This window comes from Bubalus kerabau, chromosome 1, assembly GCF_029407905.1.
Source record: "Bubalus kerabau isolate K-KA32 ecotype Philippines breed swamp buffalo chromosome 1, PCC_UOA_SB_1v2, whole genome shotgun sequence".
NCBI classification, from domain to species: Eukaryota; Metazoa; Chordata; class Mammalia; order Artiodactyla; family Bovidae; genus Bubalus; species Bubalus kerabau.
The window spans coordinates 191,006,675-191,022,800 of record NC_073624.1 but is presented as its reverse complement, the minus strand read 5'-3'; the positions used below and the strand labels follow the sequence as shown (position 1 = coordinate 191,022,800).

The window sequence follows — 16,126 nt, the reverse complement described above, 5'->3', positions numbered from 1 at the left end:
GGACGGGGGAGCCTGGTGGGCTGCCGTCTATGGGGTCGCACAGAGTCGGACACGACTGAAGCGACTTAGCGGCAGTAGTAGCAGCAGACTGTCCTTGGCGCCAGCTCTATAAGTCTAGTTGCCACTAGGGGGCGTCAAAGCCCCATCATAAATTGCACAAAGGCCAAGTGAAGGCCAAAGTTGCCACCCTTCCAAATCCTAGGTGAAAAGGATCCAAATCCTTTTCAGCAGGAAAGTAGATAACAGGAATTTTATTTCTTATTTTAATTAAAAAATATTTTGGAAAAGAATCTTAACTATGTATATATATATATACTATATATATAGTATACAACTATAGTATATATAGTGTGTGTGTATATATATAGTATATAACTAAATCATTTTGCTGTATACCTGAAACACTGTAAATTAACTATTCTTCAATGTTCAAAAATAGTATTTTTTATTGCAAGGGTAATATGAGAGAAAATAAATACTTTGTGTTTTGTTTGTTTGTTTAAATAAACTTGGAAATACAGAAAAATAGAGCAAAAAGAATTGCCAGGAAGGCAAGTTCCTGAGGAGAGAACTCAGAGAGGCATCACCCACCTCCCTCCATGGTGCGAATCTTCTTGTTCCAGAAACAGGCTCTGCCCCTCCCACCCTGGCATTTCACTTAGTTCAGCAAGCACCCCAAAGACCCTCCACAGCTTATCCAGGCTGGAGCAGAGGGTTGGGGAGACACTAAGTCAGGCCTGGGGGCCTCTTGGCTACTCCCAGTTGGCCCAGGATGGTGTGGGGCGGGTTATTACATACAGAGCAATGGACAGATGGGTGTGGATCTCAGCAGAGGTGCTTCTCTCAGGAGGTAATGTGGAGGGAGCTTGAGAAAGGAGTAGGAGCTCATCAGGCAGCCAGAGATGCAGAGAGGGATGTCAGGCAGATGGTGCCAGGGTGCAACGGTGTGGAGTCTGAGAGTATAGGGTGAGCTGGGGGTCACAGGAGGCTAGGTAGCCTATAGGACCACAGTGTGGGTGCCTAATGGCCAGGCGGAGACAGGTCCCCCAGAACTCCTTTGGTCACAGCCTTTGTTTTCAGAGTCTGATGACCCTGGGCCCTAGGCACCTCTGGGTCTCAGCCTGGTCCCTCCTCAATTCCCCCCTCTCTTTGCTCAGCCCAGCCCAGCCACTGTGGAGACAGCAAGACTAGACAACCATGACTGAGGAGAGGGGGTTGTACGGAGATGGAGGGAGAGGATGGGGCCACATCACTGTGTTTAGGGCCAACAGGAAGAGCCAAGGCAGAAGGAGAGATGCTGGAGGAAAGAGGGGGATCTCTGGAGCCATGGTGGGAGGGAGGGAGAGGCAGAGGTTGTGTGGGCCAGAGCGGTGGGTTGAGTTCTCACCATGGGCTGGGCCTCAGTTTTTCTCCTTGAAAACCTCAGGTCAGACTCATGCCCACTAAGGCACAGGAGCCCCTTAAGTCTGGTCCAGAGACCACCTGGAATCTCTCCCTTGACTGAAGCCAGGCCTCTAAAAGTACCTACTGCCTACTGGCTCCAGCTTTAGGGGTGCCCGGCACAGCTACAGTGCTTCAGTTCCATCCTGCATTCACAGAACCACCACATGGTTCCTCTACATGAATATTTGTCCCTTCTCCTACCCAGCACACCCCCACTCTCCACGTCTGCACACAGTGGGCTTAGATCCATGCTTGCTCCCATCCCCACGCCTCATGGAGCTTCTGAGAGAGACCACTGGCTCACAGCCATACCCTGCCTTGGCTGGTAGTCAAGGCATCCTCCCTCCCACCAGCTCCTCAGAGATCCCAGACTCAGCTTCCACCTCCAGCCTCAGCTCAGGCTGTGGTCTTCCACAGGCCTTCCTGCTTCCCAGGGTCCACAGAATTCCAGTCTGAGGTCTTCTCGCCACCTCCTCAGACAGGTGCCCTTGAACTGGCTGCCCCTGGGACTTCCTTCAGCCAACAACAGGCGAGTGTCTCCACTCAGCCTGCCCTGGAGGGCACCACGTGGGCCGTGCCAGAGATGAAGTAGGGCAGCCAGGGACAGCAGACTGTGACAATGAAGACGTGCAGCTCTGAAAGGAGCTGTGTTGGGAAAGGAGCACGGCTGGGCCTGTGCCTGCGGCCAGGATGAAGCATGGGGTTATAAGAGCGCCTGGGAGCAGGGCGCTGTGGCAGAGTGCTGCGAGTGAGGGTCCACATCCGGGGGTGATGGTGGCAGGGTGTTCCCTCTCCTTCCACTGTTTATGTCCTGTCCCCTGTGGCGAGAAGGACCAGGGTCCCCTTGAGTGTGGTAATAAAAACAATGGACCCCTCAGAGGGGGTCTGAGCCTTGAATGAGAGCGGGGAAAACATTTCGGACAAGCTCACCCTATGCCAGTGAGCATCCAACAAATGTGACTCTGTTTTCCTCAGGCTGAGGGCTAGACTCAGTGGCTGCTTTTTCCTACAAGGCAAAGCCTTAGGCTCCTGGCAGTCTGGGACCACCTCCTCCCATGCCGGACAGGGGGCAGGACTAGGGAGGACAGTGCCCTACACCCGTGTTGTCAGTTGACTCTCTCCAGGAAAATCCATGTGACTGAGTCATTTCCTAGTCAGCTGACCTTAAATCCCCAGGCTGCCTGGCAGGGTTTGCTCCTGGGGGTTGCTTGTGGGGTGGTGCTGGGGTACTGAGGAAAGGTCTGAACAGGAAAACCCCCTACCACACCCACCAGAAGCTTCCAGAGACTGGCCTAAACTCCAGCGATCACTCCCCTCTCATCCTCTCTTTCCAAAGGGTGATAGAAGCTGGAAGGGGGAGGCACCCAGTCAGTCAAAACAGAAAACATCCCCCCATGCAGCCCCGAACTTCTTTGTTAGGTCCTGCAAAGCGGACCTTCACCTCCTTGTGGAGATAAGCCAACTGGGGTCCAGAGGTGGAAATCACAGTCTGAGGTCATGCAGTGAAAAGTGGCCAAGCTTGAAGGCAGGCCCGTTGGCCTCCAACCCTTCATTCAACACAAAGGCGGTTGCTGTGCCCCCACAACCCTATGCAGAGGACTTGGCACAACCCTTGCTAGGATGTGGCCTGAGGGAGTGGGAAATGAAGGTGTGTTTCAGGGAGTGTGTGTTTATGAGTCAATGGCCCTAGGGATGGGAGGAGAGATCCTCTAGGATGACCCCTCTGGTCATCCTAGAGACACTGTGTGGGCCATCTCCCTCCCCTGCCCCACAGTTCACTGACCCCTTTGTCACTTACTCCTGCTGGGAGGGGCTAGGTGGCCTCTGGGGAAGGTGCTGAGAGGAGGTAGGGGGTTCTGCCCAGAGGCAAAGGTACATAGCAGGGAGCTCGCGGCTCAAGGCCAGAGCCCTCTGGGACCTGAAGAACAGAACTGGAAGCAAGAGACACACCTGCCCAAATAGGACCTCAGGGTGAGTCAGAGGGAGCTCTAACACTTCAGAAAAGACCCGAAGGAAGCTCATTGTAGAACCACCCATCTTGCCCAGCAGAGAAAGCTTGCATCTGCAACTTTGGCCAATCAGCTCCAGGAGGGCTGGTGAGATAGCCAGGCTAGGGTCCCCAGCCTCCCGCCCAGTGCCTTTGCCTGAACTCCAGACCCAAACAGAGAGAAGTGAGGGGTACCTTAGGACTTTGGGAAGTTGTAAAGGCTTCTGGTAAAGATTTCTCCTTTTAATTTTTAATGAAGCCTCCAATGTCTCCCCACCCCACCCCCACCCCCACACACCAAGGAGGCAGGTAAAGGCAGAGGCCCCTTCTAGGTATCTGATGACACTCCTAGCTGGGGAAGAGCTTAAGGGACAGAGATTCACAGGTGGGGGATGCATTTCCAGCCCTGGAGGGGGTCCTCTGGGAGGGTGAGGGGCATAGGTTGGGGGAGGGAAGGCCTGGTGCACCTACCCTTGGTATGTCATTACCTGAGTGTATAGTTGTTGCGTGCTGGGATATAGCAAAGAAGCCCCACGGACCAAGGAGTGAAGTGAAAAGAACACCTCATCATCCTTGGGTGCTAAGTTGCTTCAGTTATGTCTGACTCTATGGGACCCCACGGACTGTAGCCCACCAGGCTCCTCTGTCCATGGGATTCTTCAGGCAAGAATACTAGAGTGGGTTGCCATTTCCTCCTCCACGGGATCTTCCTGACCGAGGAATTGAACCCATGTCTCTTATGTCTCCTGTGTTGGCAGGCGGGTTCTTTACTACTACCACCTGGGAAGCCCCAGAAAATACATCGTCCCTGACCCGGAATTGAACCCGGTCTGTGGCAGTGAAAGTGCCGAATCCTGGCCACTAGACCACTATCATCCTTGGCCCTGCCTTAAAGTTGGCATCCCTGGGTCTGCCCAAGGCCTGGCTGACTCTGTACAGCACTCAGGAACTTCCTCTTCACCAGTGACTTCCACGTGTCTTATGCCTTGACTTCTCTCTGACCTTTGGGCCCATGTGGCCACGAGTGAGTCTTCTGAAGTTCCCCTGGCCTCTCAAACTTGCCACATCCAGTCCAGTCTGGACTGACTCCCCAAACCTCTCTGACACTTTGGGTCTCCCCCATCCCAGCAAATGGCCCTACTGTCCACCCAGCTGCCTGAACTAGAAGGCTGAGGGTAAGAGGTTCCTCACTCACCTCCTAACCCCAACCCACACATCCAGTGAGTCCCCTCAAGGCTTTCTCTTAGCTTGCTTCACTCTCATTTCATGACTGACCCCTCTGGGCTGTTCACTTTCTGTTCATGTCTTGATTGATACCTATGAGTCTGGTCCTTGCCCTCCCTGCCCCCTACCCAACATGAGCATCAGAAGTGAGCTCTGAGAGCAGAGGGCTGTGAGCTCAACCACACACCCACCTCTCTGAAAGGTGGGCTATATGGATGCAGAGCTCACACACACATGGTTGGGGGTTAACCACCTTCAGATTCCCCTAGACCAATCGAAACTCGCCAGTGCCAGGGGTCTTGAGATACCCAGAGAGCAGGACCACAACAGCTCTCCAGGACAGCCTGGCCTTTCACAGCGACATCTCTTTCAGGGAGGGCAAGCCACTCACAGTGCTGTCCCCACACTGGGTTCTCCTGAGGGTTCCCCCATGAGCCCAGAGTCTGGGTGCTGGTTGGGCTCGCCACCTTGCCACATCTGTCGAGAAAGATGCTATCTGGGCTGCAGCTGGGCAAGGAGTAGCTATCCCTGCAAATTACAGTAAGCCTGAGTCCCCTGCCCTGTTTAGACTTTAGAAAACTCCCAAAGCGATGCCTCCTACCTGGGAGGATTCTCCCGTGAAGTTTCCTGGGACAAGCAACAATTTCCCATGTGAGGTAGCAATAATTAAATCCATTGTACAGATGAGGGAGCTGAGGCTCAGGGAGGAGGGACTTTCTTGGGGTACCCAGGGATCAACGGTGGAGTTAATCCTGAGACAGAGATACCTGGATGTCAGGCTCTGCTGGGGAAATTCTGCCTTCGGCCCCCAGGGCTTCCTAAGGATAGTGACAGGCCACCCTAGCTTCCCTGCCAACACCTGGAGGAGTCGCTCTTTATAAATGCCCTGAGGGGGACATCCCTCTGCTGGTCTAGCCAGGTGACTAGCATTTCCTGGCTTTCTGATCCGAGAGAAGATATCAGAGGCTATGGGCTCAAATCCCATCTCTGCCATCAGTGATTGTATGAACTGGGTGGGCCACAGCTCTCCTGGTCCTCAGGTCCCCAGGGAGGAAAAGGGCCACCACCCCATCAAGGGGTGGCAGGCCCAGGGAGGGCAAGATCAGCTGAGATGCTCATGCAAAGGTCCCATAGGATGCAAGGCACCCTGAGGCCCATTTCCTTCCCCCGTGATAACTTCCTCTGTGAAAAAGATGCCAAAGAAACCACAAGCCCCTAGCTTCCTTCAGAGTCTGTGGGAGGGACACTCATAGGAAACCCCTTCCAGAGGGTTTTCTCCTGACCGGGTAGGAAAGGGGCCAAAGAGGAGTCACACTGCCCATCTTGGTCCTCGCCCCCACCCTCCCACAGTCCCACTGGGGGCCCTGAGTCAGTGTGCCCGCTCAATGTTATCACTGCCACTTTCCATGCAGTGCAATCTAGGAATGCCTGCCCGTGTCACAGCGTCAGCCCTGATGTCATCTTTCCAGAAGGAAGACGCGTGGCTGCCCATGAACCTCATCGTCAAACCCCTGGACTTCTGTCCTCTGTGTGCCGACTTCAATGCCCACAGGCCACCCTGCTGGTGTGGACCTCCCCTGTGGCTCCTGCTCCTCCTTTCCTTCTCTCCCAGGACCACTGGTCAGTCTGTTGCCCAGCTATCATGCCTCTGGCCCCTAAATACTACTGCCCTAGCCTTCAGCCCTTCTTCTCAGATAACAGGGCCCTCAGATCCTACAGACCTGCTTTTTCATCCCCTGGGTCCTCACCTCGGGCACATGGGCAGTAGCTCTAACCCTCCTTGCTTACACTCCACAGCACACTGTATAAGCCACCTCCTCTTCACCATGCTATTGCTGTTGTTTGGTCACTAACTCGTGTCACCTCTTTGAAACCCCAGGGACTGTTCCCATGGGACTCCCTAGCCAAGAAAACTGGAGTGTGTTGCCATTTCCTTCTCCAAGGGATCTTCCCAATCCAGGGATCGAACCTGCGCCTCCTGCATTTGCAGGCGGATCCTTTACTTCTGAGCCACCAGGGAAGCCCCTCTTCACCATACCTATTCCTAAACCTGTTTGCGCCCAAGACACTCTCCCCCTAAACTATCCTCCTCCTCCCTCCGGCAGCCTGACTTGCCACCTGACTCTACTTGCCCTCTCGGCATGCATCGGGAAGCAGCGTCTCCCAGGAAAAGGCTCTGGTGCCCTGTGACCACTGAGCTGGAAGAAGGGGTTCCTTGAGACTCCTTAGCTCTGAATTTCCTCCATCCCAGCCTGGATCATACAATGGGAGGGTCCACTGCTCCCCTACAGAACTGAAAGGCGTCAGGGTTAGATGAAAGGACCAGTGGGAGGGTCTCAACTTCCTCCTCCTCAGCACAGGGCTTGGTGCAGACTGGACGAGTTTGTTGACTACTTGTCTGAGCTGTGACAACTCATTTCGAGGAGGAAAGTGACCTTCCATCTCAGAGAGGCCACCCCAGCTCTTTGCCTCCCTGGCCACAAGCTTAGCGATAGACTGTGGCCCCTGCTTCCCACCACACAGTCTCCAGGGCACTGTCTGACACAGACTCTCACTCGGTGTGGCACTTTCACCTCTGTTCCCCCTTGAGCGTTCCCTGTTAGGGCCCGAGCAGAGGTTTCGTGGAAAAGGTAGAGGAAGGGCCAGGGTTTGAACATGCCACACTCTTATCCCCAGTTTGGCCACCTAGAAATGTTCCAGCAGGCGCAAATGAGTAAGGTTGGCCTCACGGTGTGCCCCAGATCCTGGAAGAGACCTCACGGAGGGCAGGGGTCTGGATGGCCAAGGCCTGGCTTCCCTGTACAAGGACAGCAACTCTCCTGCTATGCCATGAAACTTGCTAGGACTACAGGTTCAGGCCACAGTGTTCAGTGAGTTCTACCTGCTCCCCAGGGCTGTCCACTGGGGCTCAGCAGCATGTCCTTGCTTATGTCTGACACCATCAATCAAGGTTAAACCAGCATCTGGGGCCCTGAGACATCATTACCCAGTGTGGGGAGTTCCTCCCCTATCAGAGAGGCACCTGCAGAGGCATTTATGCAGAGGCATAAAATACCCCCCCTCCTGACACATCTGTAAGTATAGACAGCAACCACACAGGCACATGGACACTCAGATACGGAAGTGTGTGGACCCATACCCCTTCAATCATGAAACTTACAGCATGGGGAAGTAAACACCAATTCATGCCGTCCTCTCCAAAGTCCATTGTGAAAATCAAACACTTGTTAGCCCCTCAAGAGCTTGTGACCTTTCCAGAAGCAGTTCCTGTTCCACAGGGAGGCTGCTGAGCTGGAGGTGGGCTGGCACTGGGGCCACGTAGGACGTTAAACCCGGAAAAACCTTGGTTAAGAAGCCGTTGTCCCCTGTACCTCCTGTGGATGCAGCCACGACCCTGCTGGTGCCTGCAAGAGGCTATAGATAGGAGCACAGTGCCCACCTCAAAGGGGACAGCATGCCCTGCAGAGGGAAGCAAGGTTCATACAACTCAGAAGAGTCACTCGGCAAGGTGGTGTTGGAGGCAGGCTTTGAACTCAGAACCCTGACCCATCCCAGGTGAGAGCCCCAACCCACCTATGCAGCTTGGGAGCTGAATATGACTGTGTACACCAGGACTGCTGCTTTCAGATCTGGAATCTTTCTGGCTGGACATGCATACGGTTGTTACTCCCTCAGTTCACAGGAGCTGTGAGGCAGAGGGCCCTGGATGGGCACAGCTCGCTGACCGCTCTAGATCCTTGGTAGGAGCTGAGGTCAGCTGTCAGAGGACCATGTCATTGGGCTGCAATCTGCCTAGGCGGGCAGTGAGGCAGGCCTGTGAGAGTCTTTCTCACACTCCAATCTCCCCCTGTGGCCAGAACTGTGGGCTCTAGGAGGAGAAGGGGAGACTGGGGTCAGAATGGGCCCCACTGTAGCTCAGCCAGCCCAAAGGCTTCTTGGGACACAGGCAGGATGGGGAGCCAAGGGTGGGGGCAGGGGCAGAAGCCCAATCCAGTGTCTTCCAGGCCCCGCCCTGGCCACTTGAGGCCAGGAAGTCCAAGCTGTACCCAGAGGCCCCTCAGAGGGAGGGGGAAGCCTTGGCAGGTCAGACTGCTGGGGAGGGCTGGAGAATGCTCAAGAAAGCAGGCAGGTGGGCAGCCAATTCTTGGAAGGGCTCATTAGTGAAAACCCCCAAGCCTGACCACCTGGGGGAAAGGCTCACCGTTCCATGGTAGCTGATAAGGGCCAGGAGATTCCACAGTTCAGGTAGTTCCCCCGCCTCCCTGGCGTTCTGTGGTCACCATTAATCATTTCCTCTAACTGTGTATATAAGAGCTCTTTTGCCAGTGAGCCCAGTGCTCAGAGAGAAAGGCTAAAGTCCTCAAGAGGATGTGGCTGCAGAACCTGCTTCTCCTGGGCACTGTGGTCTGCAGCTTCTCCGCACCCACTCGCCCACCCAGCACTGTCACCCGGCCCTGGCAGCATGTGGATGCCATCAAGGAGGCCCTGAGCCTTCTGAACCAGAGCAGTGAACCTGATGCTGGGATGGTGAGTGAGGGAGGGAGCACAGGCCATGCCTGGGCCACCCTGCTGGCCTGGACTCATCCTGCCTGTCAGCTCGATAACAGAACATTTTCCTTTCCTACAGAATGAAACAGAAGTCGTCTCTGAAATGTTTGACGCCCAGGTAAGATGCTTCTCTCTGACACACCTTTTCCCAAAGGCCTCTGCCCTGGGGACTGACTCCATTTTAGACGGACCCTTACAGGGTTGTCCGCTTTCTCTCCAGCCAGCTGGCTGCCAGAAGGAGGGTTGCTTAGAAGGCCTTGCCCCTGTGGCAGTCATGTGGACTCCTTTATTAGCTGAGCAGCCATGGACAGACCTAGTGTTCAAGGGTATCAAGGTCACCAGGGGACTGGCGGGGGTTATGTCATGAGACAGGGGCTGTGGGCTTGGGACACTCACTGTGCCCTGAGACCAAGCTCTGTGGACACCGTGCTGGCCACTGAAGGTCACAGAAGATTTTCAGGAACAACTATGTTTGCACAACAGGTTTGGGCAAGCCCCCCGCCCCCTTCCCCCTAAAGGGTGGAAGGACCAGCGATCTCCTTTTCTGGGGCTGGGACCCTCTTGAGATACCAGACCAAGGGAATGTGGCTGTGCCGGCTGGGGGAAGCCTGAGCTGAGTGGTGAGGGCGAGTCAGACTCATCTGTAGTGGACGGGGGGACAAGGCTGTGTGTATGACAGGGCCTAGCCTGAGCTTAGTCAGGAATAATCCTGTGCCCCTCCCAGGCCCTGCTCTTGGGAGAGTGGGATGAGAACAGGAAGCAGTGATGGGGAGGATGTCCTGGGCCCACCAGAGCACACTTGGCCACTGTTCACCAAGGAATGGATATTTCCCACAGGAGCCAACGTGCCTGCAGACTCGCCTGAAGCTGTACAAGAAGGGCCTGCAGGGCAGCCTCACTAGTCTCATGGGCTCCTTGACCATGATGGCCACCCACTACGAGAAACACTGCCCACCCACCCCGGTGAGTGCCCCCACTAGGTGCCAAGCAGGAAGGTCTCCTTCGAGGAGGGTGGAGAAATAGTGGGGCGAGACTTTTGGCTGTGGGTATTTGGGACTCCAAATGGTTTGAATCAACAGATTTGTAATAATCAGCCCTTCCTGAGAGGGAACCACTCTAGGTGTTAAAGCCCTGGAGCTCGAGAGACTGTATCATGTCCTAGCGGGAGCTGGTACCTTGCTTGTCATTACTGTTAATGATGTCAGAGGTGAGGCAAACACAAGGAAACTCAAGACCTGCCTAAGGCCCAGAGGAAGTTCCACAGCCCAAGTGCCTCCTCCTAAAAGGACTTTCCCCTGGTCCCTCCTGGGCTGCCTGGATTGCATCGGAGCAAGGAGGAAAGCTTACTTGGAATGGAAAAAGGCCCCAAACAATCCTTCCCTGTGGGAAAAGTGAGGTCTGTGGCCTTGAAATGTGCTCATTCTGGGCTCCTAGAGACAGCTGGGGCTCAGCTTTGTGCCCTGGCATGGGACCAAAGACGCAGAGGCCCAGCTGCCCAGCAGACCAGTGTCTGTCTTGCACTTTTATTGGGCCCCTGGTCCAGCTGCCACTGACAGCGCTGTGCACCCTTTGGGGGGCACATGGGTGGCAAGATGTCACCTGACCCACGTCAGGAGGCGGGCCTCAGACAGGCTTCTGACCTCTGAGTTCTAAAAGACAGCACAGAAAGATGCTGACACCTCCCCCATGTTACCCACTCATGCCTGGACTCAGGTTTTTTATTTCCTTTTCTTTCTTAAGGAAACTTCCTGTGGAACCCAGTTTATCACCTTCAAAAGTTTCAAAGAGGACCTGAAGGAGTTCCTTTTTATCATTCCCTTTGACTGCTGGGAACCAGTCCAGAAGTGAAGCAGGCCAAACCAGCCAGAAGTGGAAGCTTACCTCACAGATCGCTGCCCTCCTACCCACAAAGAGCCAAACAAAACTCAGGATCTTCACACTGGAGGGACCACAGGGAGGGCCAGAGCTGCAGGGGGCCGCTGGCTTGTTCAGGGCCATGTTGACCCTGATACAGGTGTGGCAGGGGAAACGGGAAATGTTTTACACTGGCAGGGATCAGTAATATTTATTTATATATTTATGTATTTTAATATTTATTTATTTATTTATTTAAACTCATACCCCATATTTATTCAAGATGTTTTTCTATAATAATAAATTATTCAAAGTCTGTTCTTATTTGTGCAGTTTTCCAGTTTGTTTTCAATCATGAGCAAATGTTCAAGGTGCTCTCCTCCCTGGCCCAGGGCAGGGAGGGGAGGAAGCTGGGAGTTGGGGGACGGGGCTGGGGCCTGCAGATAAGGCACAAATTGGACACTGAGCACTGTCAGAGCACAGGGGAGGCGGGAGCCCACCTGGGTATGACATTCTGCATGAGTGGACATGCTTCCCTGGATGCTCAAAGGTTCCCACCCCAGAGAGAGGTTTCCAGGTTCACTTGGAAGTCCAAGTAACCCAGACAGTGGGAATCTTGCTCCATAGAAGAGTCATCATCCTTCTTGGGCAGGTGGGGGATTCCTGAGGCTTGGCTGGTCACTGGCTGAATGGGCCCTTCAGAGGCCCAGACCCTGGCCATGCCCCGCCCCTCACACTCAGGGTTTCAACCACTCCCAAGGTGAACCAGCAAATAGACTAGCTGTTCAGGGAAAAAGAAACAAAACCACAGGGGTCAGAGCTCAGCATATTTACCAAATTTTCCTCCAAATGGGTGATCTTAATCTTTGAGTGTCAGAATGTAAGTACATAATTTGTTAGTACATGGCTCTCGTGTGGCATTTTTCTGAGTTGGTTTTTGTTTTTACATTAAGTTCTGCATGCAATCCGGCACCTTCCCCCCAAATCCATGCCCTTAAGACTGGGAAAACAGTATTTCTCCTTCCTGCCTGTGCTTTGTCAATGGGGCTGGAGGTCTTGTTCCCGAACCTGTCCTCCAGTGTCCCTTCTGGGGTCTGTGAGGAAGTGGGTCTCTCCCTAAGTGTCAAGAGGGCAGCATGGCCAGCCTTTACCTTGACGGGTGGGCCTGGGGAAGCTTATTTGGTGAGTTTTAGCTCCTGCCTGGTTTTTTTCTACACCCTACTTGCTTGCTCTGCTCAAGCCACCAACTGTAGACAGCACCAGTCCTGGTCAAAGACCAGGCAGAAAGGTCATGACTTTAGATGCAATTATAAATAAAAATTCTTAGACCAAACCTGAATTTTAGCAAAGACAAGAATCCACAGAGTATGATGTAGTCATAGAAAATGAAAAACGCATCTTGCCCAGAGATAACGTAGATCCTCGCTGCCTTCTACATAAACCAATGATAACTGATAAGAGATTTAGCATTTCCTCAGACTCTCATATAGAAGTACATCTCCTCACAGAAATGCTATCAAGCCCAGGGTTCGGATCAGCTTGGAGCCACCTTAATCATACCATGTTCCTGTACATGCTCCTGGCTTGTGTGTCATGGGTCTTGGAAAGCCATTCCGCCCCGATGAAGATAATCAGTGGGTCTACCCAGGACAATCACACAGCAGTCTGTGCTGAGATTGAGAAAGAACTCATGGCTGACAACATTACATACAAGGTAAGTCTGGGTCTTCATCAAATATCACTTTACTCTCAGTGGCCCTCTGTGTTTCTAACCAACTTTCCCTGCTTCCAGGGCTCCTTCGAAAGGCCTCAGAACACCAGTGAGGTAAGGAGCAGTCACCCCACGGTCATTTCTGACCCCACTTGAAAGGGAAATCCAGGGCAGAGACAAGAACAAAAGTTGTTGAGTCAAGAAATCTGGGGAGAAAGTTGGGAGTTTGAAGATGAAGTCTCTGGCTCAGGCAGCAGATGAACCAGCAGCCAGGTTTTGCCGGGCTCTTTGATCACTATCCCAGAGCAGCCCCATGCCTAGGGAAAGATCAGAAACCCACTGCAAACCTCAACTATCCCTGGTTACCCTGGCCTGAATTTGAGTCCAGGGTTCCATCTGGCCAGGGTAACTAGGGATGGATAAGGCTGAGGGTCAGCGGACCCTCAATTCAATGCCCCCAACCCTGTTTCAGGAACTCTGCTATGGGAAGTTTATAGAGGGCTTCATCTCCACCCTGAATAACATCTCTACGAAACACAAGAATGACTGTCACATAGAAAAAGTCTGTAAGAACATGAGGCAACTCACCGAAATCTGCCCAAAGCTGAAAGTAAGTTGTTCTTAGGGGAACCTGAGACATCATTTCTCTCACCACCACAGCCGGAAGCCCAGGGGAGCAAACAGCTTCTTAGGGCCCCCATTTGCTACGTGTGAGGCTTCAGATACTAATTTGTCATCCAAAAGAAGTCCACTCACTGACAGGGACCGAGGCTTAGGGGAGTGGGGATTCAGGGGCCATTCTAGACACTTTTGTTTACCCTCTGCCAAGCCCGTACACACAGGAATCGGTGTGGGACAGGTCAGGGCGTGGACTCAGCCTGGGAGAGGGAAGGGCACTCGGGGCCAGCCCCAGTCAGGTGGCGAGTCTTAACTGGGCTCTGGTTTGCGCTGCTCTTGGTGCCCTTTCTTAGGCTAAGGAGCTCCACTGGGAGCCCATGGTGTGGGGATGGGTAGCCACTAAGGGGGAGATGTTGTGGGGAAACGACTGAGGGTCCCTGCTCTTTGCCCACCTTACTGTTTGTCTCCTGTGTCCCCCAACCCTGTGTGCTCTTGTGTCCCTGTCCTGGGGAGCCAGGAGACCTCCCTACACTCTGCTGGGTCTCTCCCTAAAGCTACGGATGACCCTCAGTCCTGGGGCTCCACCATCATCAGATGGTGCCCAGTGAAGACAGATGGGGAGGGTTTGCCTAAGTCACCTCCTAGGTAGATAGGTGGGTCTTACAGGGCCCTTATGGCTGGGAGAACAGAGTTTGCTTTTACTTGTTTTTTTCTGCTAAGAAGAGAACTTAATTATGTGTTTCTTATTTAGCTAACGGGACACAACTGTATTACTGAGAAAAGTAACTTCTCAAAGTTCAAAGAAGCTTTAAAGAGTGTTGTCGTATCTATAGAAGGATGGAAATCTTGTAAAAGGATCAAGGACATCCTCTGAGACCTCGTCCTCTCACATCCTGATGCCCTGCGAGTTTCAGGAGATGGGGCTGGAGGAGCTCAGGAACAATTTACAGCCGGGGTGGGGTAAGAGTTTGCTGGCCCTGGGTCAGCAGATGGGGCTGAGGGTGGTAACGGTAGGGGTGTGCTTGAGGAAATATTTCTGTAACTGATGCATCAGCAGTTGTTGCCTTAATAAAGCTGGGGTAAGGAAATGCTGGTAAGAGTTGTGATAGTGTTCAGTCTCTCTGGGGCCTTGATGGACTGAGAGGGGTAAGGGGCTGGGACTGATGGCCCCATAACCAAGGCTCCTGACCTGGAGGGCCAGGGGTCTCTCAGGAAGGGAGGCCCAGGAAGGCGAGTGGGAAGGCCACCTCATCTGCCCTTGGATGTGCTTCTAGTGCCAGTGGACACGCGGTAGGAGCCCCACCGATGCTAGTGCAGCCTGTTTCTGCTCCTCTTCTCCCTGGTCCTTTAAAACTCAAATCACATCTATTCCCAGACACCCCTCCCCAGGCTCACTCAGCACCCATCCACACCTGATCCAAAGGTCCAAGGCCCTCCCTACTTGGGTTTCTACTGCAGCTCTAAGTTCACTTGATCCTCATCCTCCCCCTATCCCCCCACCGGAGGACTCAGTGTGGCAACAGAAGAGTCAACCCTAGTAAATGGCTCAGGAGCAAGGGGGATTTCAGGCTACTCACAGAGGACTCAGCACAGTGGGGGACCTGGACCAGGCTAAGGGGCCCATGGGGGCCCAGAACATTTCCAAACCCTCAGCTTCATCTCAACCAGCAAACAACTGACTTCAAAGCCCCTCTCCTGGCTTACTGAGCTCCTCACAAACCCTCCAAGGACACTCTCCAAGCATCTCCTTGACCTAACAGCCCACTCCCCAACTATTAACACCCTTGCATCCCCAAAGCATGGGGCCTTGCCTGTGGGGGATCCACCAGTCACTCAGGTCTTGAAATGCTGCCACATTGGGCTACCAGGCTCTGACCCCTACCCACTTTCAATTCTAACCCTAACCCTAAGTATTCGAACCATTTATTAGATGTGACTGGGATTACCCCACAATCCAAATAGCTTCCTACAATCCAGACCTTCAGACCCTGAACTCGTTCAACAAACCAGGAAAGATAAAGATCTACTATTCTGGAATATAAATAGGCATCAAGCTGTAACCAAAACTAAGCCCAGGTGGGACTTGTATAGAGTCTGCAAATCTACCTTACTCTGCTGTAGAGCTTCAGACTGTGCCTGCAGCCAACACTCAGACCCACTACAGCCTTCCCCACCCTCATCCCTTGGCCCATGATTTTCAGACCGCTTGCAGCTCATCCCCACTGTGAGGACCATTTTAGGCTGGAGGTCAGCCTCAAGTGTGACTGAGGGAAGTGGCCAAATTATCTCAGAACATTGAGCGTGGCTCTGTGATTCAGGTTCAGTCACTACAGGGCCAGGGGCCAAGGTTGGTTTGCGCCAAGAGAAAGCCCATGGTCCAGTCCCCAGAGGCTATGAGTTTCTGTCACCTGGGCAAACCACACAGGTGCTCAGAGTTTCCAAGACCATTTCTCTGTGACTGGCAGCAGGGTCTGTGGGATGCACGGCAGCATGGGGTCACTGAGATATGCTGGCAGGAAGAACTGCTACTTCAGTGCCCGGCCTCCTCTCAGCCTGAGACACCTGACAGTAGGAGGTCAGGGGCTTGCATGAACACCCCTGTAATCTCAGGGCTGTGTTCAGGACAGCAGGGTATGCATGAGCCTGGCTTGCCACTAGCTTGCTGTGTGACCTTGGACAGATGCCCCAGTCTCTCAGTCAAAATCCACAAAGGTAGGGGTGACTCTGGCCCCGGAGGCTGG

At 53.4% G+C, this 16,126-nt stretch overlaps 1 protein-coding gene across 1 annotated transcript; it reads left to right on the top strand.

Annotated features, from left to right (window-relative positions):
* The first annotated feature begins 8,951 nt into the window (after nt 1-8,951).
* Nucleotides 8,952-11,325, top strand: CSF2 (colony stimulating factor 2). The gene is made up of 4 exons (XM_055566674.1): nt 8,952-9,181; nt 9,282-9,320; nt 10,040-10,165; nt 10,943-11,325. The coding sequence occupies exons 1-4, from the start codon at nt 9,023-9,025 to the stop codon at nt 11,048-11,050; spliced, it is 432 nt and encodes a 143-aa protein (XP_055422649.1). The 5' UTR covers nt 8,952-9,022; the 3' UTR covers nt 11,051-11,325.
* The last annotated feature ends 4,801 nt before the right edge of the window (nt 11,326-16,126 follow it).

Coding starts and splice junctions, on each gene's coding strand:
- CSF2 (XM_055566674.1), top strand. CDS start 9,023: ATGTGGCTGCAGAACCTGCTTCTCCTGGGCACTGTGGTCTGCAGCTTC. Junction 9,321..10,039: donor CTGAAATGTTTGACGCCCAG/GTAAGATGCTTC, acceptor TATTTCCCACAG/GAGCCAACGTGCCTGCAGAC. Junction 10,166..10,942: donor AACACTGCCCACCCACCCCG/GTGAGTGCCCCC, acceptor TTCTTTCTTAAG/GAAACTTCCTGTGGAACCCA.